This window comes from Acipenser ruthenus, chromosome 6, assembly GCF_902713425.1.
Source record: "Acipenser ruthenus chromosome 6, fAciRut3.2 maternal haplotype, whole genome shotgun sequence".
NCBI lineage: Eukaryota > Metazoa > Chordata > Actinopteri > Acipenseriformes > Acipenseridae > Acipenser > Acipenser ruthenus.
Window position 1 is genome coordinate 35,976,682 of NC_081194.1, and position 6,396 is coordinate 35,983,077.

Genomic DNA, 6,396 nt, shown 5'->3' on the forward strand with positions numbered 1-6,396 from the left:
AGAACTTATCATGACAGAAGATATAGGCAGTATCGTGATAAAAAATATGACTGATATGTAAGTGTGAAACACCAGAAGCAAATAGAAATAAGGAAAGACTTGTGTAAGTTTTTGTTAGCTTGCAAAAAACTGTGTTTTTTGCATTTCATTCATTTACAGTATAGTACAGCTCAATGAATAAGAAAATAGCTCTCCCTTTTTTGCGCGTAACTCCCTTCCCAAAACAACTAAGCACTCACTCATAAAAGCATTTATTTTGTATATACAATATTAATAATTTATTGGTGACTACATTGCAAACAAGGGATTTTGTCAGAAATGATGAATAAAGGCTTTGTTTTCAATATGGATCCTCTTGCTAACTGCTGACTACCTATGATATCGGTGCAACGAAGAACAGAAAGAGAGAAAGGCCTTTACTGGCCCTTTTTCTCATGGCCATCCTTGATCATGACGTTTTTGAAGAGAGTCAGTAAGGGCTTCTGGCTCCTCTCATCCCAGGACTTCATGAAGCCCCCGTAGCGCTTGTCCTTGGGCGGGCCACTCCAACGGAAGTGGTTCATCTTGTAGGAGCCGTCTTTCTTCTCCTGGAGATTAAGGAGGTCATTCTCCCCTCCAAACACTTCCTCCAGCTCCTCTCCCTGGGGGTAATCAAGCTTGAGTGACAAGTCCCGGCGGATCTCGGCAGGGTAGCTCTCAGCAGACTCCTCCTCCACTCCATTGGGGTACACCTTCACCGGACGGCGCTTGCGGCCCACAGGTTTGCCCCAGCGGAAATGCTCCATTGAATAGGACCTCTTGTCATCCCGTCTGTGCTGCTGCAGCCCCTCTTCCTCCTCAGTTTCCCTCTCAACTTCGTCTCTGGGTTGGGATAACGCTTCAAGGAGAACGCTAAGGGCGGTGCTGGCACCCTCCTTCTTGCTGCCTCCAGGTGTGCCATTCATTCTCTGACCGAATGTGTTCCAGTGGAAGTGGCTCATGACGTAGTTCTGAATATCCTCGGAGGTAGGCTGGAGATGCCCATTTCCAGGGAAGAGGGGGGACTCAGCAGAGAGGTCGACTTTACACGCTTGTATACATTCCTGTGAAGTAAGGGAGTGGAGAATGAGAGAATGAGGATTTTTTTGTTATGTAAATTAAATGTAGAAGTATATAGAGCTGTGTTTGGAGTTTGCTGCTTTCTCTGTTGTGTCTTTCAGCACAATTATCTCTGCTTAAGAGAGCTTAAGAGTGGTGAGTGCCATTGCTCCTGACTTTTCAAAGCTACATGGAATTCACACAGAATTATTATTTCCCAGGACAGTTCTCCATATGTTTTTGGTCTGTTGCAGAGCATGCAATGGCAAAAAGCTTGGACAAGCAGATAAGAATTTTTTTTCCTGATTTTGAACCCAGTCTGTGTGGTTTTACTCACCAGTATATTTGCCTCTGAGGAAAGGTCTCTGCATTGACTATGCTCCCAACATTGACTCTGCACCCCACTGCTGTAGAACCACAGAACCCCCATCACGGCCACAACACAGCCCCAAACCGGACGCAGCATCTTCAATACCCAACTTCTAAAATGACCTGTCCTCCCAACACAAAACATGGAACACAAGAGTAACAAGGGTTAGTGAAACTTTTCATTTATACCTGCAGAATTGTCATCCACCGGATCAAGCTGATCTGGTGTCATATAACTGTCATATTCATTCACAATTATTTTGAAAGATTTCTTTCAGGTCCACTTCTATATGATTTGGAAGTGCAATCAAGTTCAAGGTGTGGAAGTGGCAGCAGCTACATGAATTTACAGTTGTGGTTAGTAGAGTGTACTTTTACACAATCAGCTCCAGAGACACATATGGGAGTTGGGGAGGGGGTGGGCAACTGGGTCCAAATATATATATATATAGTGAGAGAGAGAGAGAGAGAGAGAGAGAGAGAGAGAGAGAGAGAGAGAGAGAGAGAGAGAGAGAGAGAGAGAGAGACATACAGTTAATTCTCGTTAAAATGAACACAGATTACACTTTTTTCATTGATGCTACAAATTTTCTACATGGTCCCAGCAAATTTAGCAGTCGCATATTGGAAATTACTTCTTATAATATGAATTCACTTAACACGAATTTCCTGTTCATGCGACTCTTGAATATAAAGAATATTGGGAAATATATTAACTTGCATCCATATTAGTGCCTATGTAGTGTATTTTAGTTCTGTTCTATTGACAGAAAGTTGTGGGTGTGGTGCTACGTGGGCTGCCCCTCACTGCCCCACTACCAATGAGCCTCGCCCTGCCCTGCAGAGACTATCCTCTTAGGGATACTGTAGTTCAGTTTCAGTTGTCCTCTTAGACTATCTGCAAAGGTGCCGAATTATGCCAAATTGTGGTGTTTTTGTGATATGAACAACCTAACTTATCAATACCCCAATAAGGTGAAAGGTGAAAAGGGCAAGTAAATTAGCTGGCTGCATCACAAAGCTCACTACTGCCCACCTATAACTCTTTAAAACTGTGTGGTGGATTTGTGATGTGGACAAATGTCCATTAAGTTCTTGTCTGAGATTACCAAACGTATTTCACTTGTGACCGGAAAGCTAAGAGAATTAGCTTGCTGCGGCACATAGTCACAAGCGCATTAAATATTTAAATGATAACATTTTGTATTTTCGTTCTGTTAAATATACAACATGCATTTGTCATATAAAATAATGATTATGGCTGTTATCAATTGCTTTCTCATTGGTTGTGTTAATAATCAAGCCTTGGATACTTGAGCAGTGTATGTTTTGTTTTATTTAATCAGTAATATTTTTAACAGTACTGTGATTGTGGAATATATTATTAGGATGGTGCATTGCCAGCATATCAATTTTGTCATTAAAACACATGCAAGCACTTTGTCACAATAAATCTGGCATTCATACAGTAGCCATTATTAACAGCATACAGTCTTGAAATTACAGCACCAACAATGAAAATTATGACATTTCATTATACAACTGTGCTCAATACTTGCTTTGAGTAGGCTGATTCAGTTTTTACCACGTGTGTTATACCATGTTATCACAATGTTTCACTTTTTCAAAAACAGGCACCAACACCAGCTACTGAGCCCCTAGTTACAGAGTTAATCAGAAGGAGTAGCGCAGTGCTGACGTGCCTTGGGTATCTGCCTACTGTCTGGATTATATTGAAACATTTACATTTTATCATAGATGGTTTTATTCATATTCCCTGTATCTTGCCTAACAGGTCCAAACATTATCCCTTGCATTTATGCTAAGTGCAATCTGTATTCTATACTCACTTTTAGCATATTTGAGAGTTTTCATTCATTAAATGAGAACTTGCGTTCTGCTGTGCGTGTGTAACTAACAATTTGATTTGATCAACCTAGAAACTGCCGGGATAAGACACAGATGTTTTTTTTTGTTTTTTTCTAGCATTATACAGCACCAGAAAATCTACCAGGATTGTATCAAACACAGGGATATCCACAAATGTTTGGGTATAGGTTGATCAGTTTAATCCCAAAGTATATAGCACTAGGTTCTAAGGATAATATCTAAAATTCAAACTTCACAGCGCATAGATTCAACAGTCTATGCGTAGGGACCAAGTGCCACGGTAAGGTTATAAAATTCAGTAATATTCTGCCTTGTCTACATGGGTAATCAGTTACAGGCTCATTGAGACGGATGAGGGTAATATACTCCACATCTAAATGCTGGTGGCTCAGGTTACTGCTGGTTGTGCTTCCAGCTCTACACTTGGGGAAAATGCCTTGCTTTCACAGGTCAATCTAATTGACATTATTTTTAATAATAGTGCTCCACATGGACAGTGAACTAAATCTCTTCTGGTTTGTTGTTACATTACACAGAACCCACTGGCCAGTAAAGTTTATCTAATCCCAAATGACAAATTACATTTATGAAGGTGCAGTGAATTGGTATTACAGCAACAAAATGTAATTAAAGTGCTATTTACTGCACTGTACCTGACAACAAGCAAGGGCCATTTTTAGGTGATGCCACATGACTATGATTTCAACAGATTTAAATGCTGTTTTCAATTATGAATAGCTGAGCAAGTTTTCACTTACCATTATAAGTCATTTCTCTTTGTAATGTTTTCATGCAATCATGTCTGTTCTATGTAATGTGTGTGTCTTTGCCTGTTGCATCTTGCAAAACATACTGTACGGTATAATACGTTATAGCACAACCTCTTTATTTTTCAGGATTAAACAAGATGATATGTCCAAAATACTGCCTTTTACATTTATGTACAGCATATTGCAATACATATATATATTGTTATTTTTATTTTTTTATAATGGATCAATACAACATGTTATATCTAAATTTATAACATAACATTTTTTAATAATAATAATAATAATAATAATAATAATAATAATAATAATAATAATAATAATAATAAATTCAATAACCTGAGTAGGTTTATAGTGCAATGTAGTAAAGGTGTCTATCATTGCAAAATCCGGTGTTAATTGTAATTTGATAATATACTGATTCATTTTGGGTCTCACCAAGCAACAATGCTGCAATCACTTGTATAATCTCTTGTGCTTCAAAGGGCAATTATGGAAATGCTAGATATGAAATATATATTATAAATATCCTAGAAAACATTTTTTACACATATTTAAGCTATATAAAGCTGATAATTTACAGTATGTATAATTGAAATGCAGTATATTAGGCCAAATATACGTTTTCAGTATCTTTCAGAGATATATATTTTGTATATAATATTTATATATCAATATACTGTATTGCTCCTATGGGTTTCACCTTGTTTAGGTTTTTGGGGAATTTCCCCTTGGTGTTTCTTCAGTTTAAGGTGCTGCAAAAATATCTCGAAAGAAATTAATATCTTATATAAGAAATGTATCCTTAATTGTTATATTTAAATGTACTACTTAATGGTGTTTTAATAGTTTACTGCACCAGTATGTGGTGAATTAAATAATTTACTGTATGTTATTCCCTAGACAAGAACTGCATATTTATTTATCTTTTAAAACAATCACGTCCAGAAAATGGTATAACACAAATGAAAGAAAACATTCTCAGATAATTCCTGTTATATCTCTGAAAAATATACTTGTTATATAAATATACAAATCTGACAGGTACAACAAACTTTTAAATTTAAATGATTTACCAAAAACATATTTCTGATAAACAAAGATCCCAAAAAATCATAAACAATGTAATCTGCCTTTGCAGCAAGATATGTATTATCTTGGTAAAATAATATTTTTTTGTGGTGTGACATATTTTGAAATAATACCATGCATATGTACAAAGAATATATCAATATAAACTAGAATATATCTATTATACAGTATAATACTAACTATCTATATTTGAAATCAAATACATACGTGATTTATTTCAGGCACATTTGATTTCCTTGTAAGAATTACAGCAGTATCTCCCTAACCTGGACAATTTATTGCTGTTCAGAATAATTAAACTCAAGACACAAATACTTTTGCTTAGGAGAGGTAAGAGTGTCTCACCTGTCGCAGTGTTGCTTGGTCCAGTGTCTTCTCCGCACTGACTGCTTCTCAGATTTCTGATCACTGCTTCCTTCGTATTCAGGTTTTTATAGGGAATGCAATTTCTATATTTCTGTCTCTGGGTCTGTAACTCTCTGCTCTCAAGTGACTCCTTTTATACCAACCTGCTGCTTCACTCAGTGAAACCCCACATCCAGATCACCTTCCGCACCAACCTTTCAAGGACAGTGGGGGGTGGGGGTAGAATGCTCAAATAAAGTTCAGGAAAATTAAAGATTAAAATCCTCTAAATTGGAGGATTTTTATTTCACTGCTTATAGATATAGGGGGATTAGCAAGTAGTCTTCAAATGAAAAGGCTAGGCATATGTTTTACCTCTTCCATGCAATTATTAAATAGCAAATAGGTAGGGTTACAGTTTTAATAGGAATGCTATGTTATTTAAAACCAGATCTGCTGGGACAAGCTGGTCCTTTTATATACGTTGTCAAACCGTTTGTGTGTTAAACGGTGTGGTTAATTGAGTGTGACATTAAGACTGCTGGAAAAATTTGACTGGTCTTTTATGTTTTAACTGTTTAAAGGTTTCAAGTGTGACTCCTGCAAAAGGCAAAGGTATTTCCTGAAGCAATTGATCATTTTCTTTAAAAAAAATACAAGGAGGCAGAGTTGATGGGTGGTTTGGGGGCAACACATTGCTGGATAGCCAACGCATTAGGCCAAAGTCAATGTACAGTATTTAACCAAAGTGCAAGGACATCAGAAGCATTGGCAATGTGAGTTTCCTTACAGTGCCTCACTACCTTAGAGGTTTAGGGAGCACTGACGTAGCTTTTCACTTTAACACTAGAAC

At 37.2% G+C, this 6,396-nt stretch overlaps 1 protein-coding gene across 1 annotated transcript; it reads right to left on the reverse strand.

The window, feature by feature from the left end:
• Positions 1 to 235: 235 nt before the first annotated feature.
• LOC117411446 (pro-opiomelanocortin) lies at positions 236 to 5,683 on the reverse strand. Its single transcript, XM_034019002.3, has 3 exons — positions 5,544 to 5,683; positions 1,415 to 1,569; positions 236 to 1,082 (listed from the first exon to the last, which is right to left on the reverse strand). The coding sequence occupies exons 2-3, from the start codon at positions 1,541 to 1,543 to the stop codon at positions 417 to 419; spliced, it is 795 nt and encodes a 264-aa protein (XP_033874893.1). The 5' UTR covers positions 1,544 to 1,569; positions 5,544 to 5,683; the 3' UTR covers positions 236 to 416.
• Between the last annotated feature and the right edge of the window lie 713 nt (positions 5,684 to 6,396).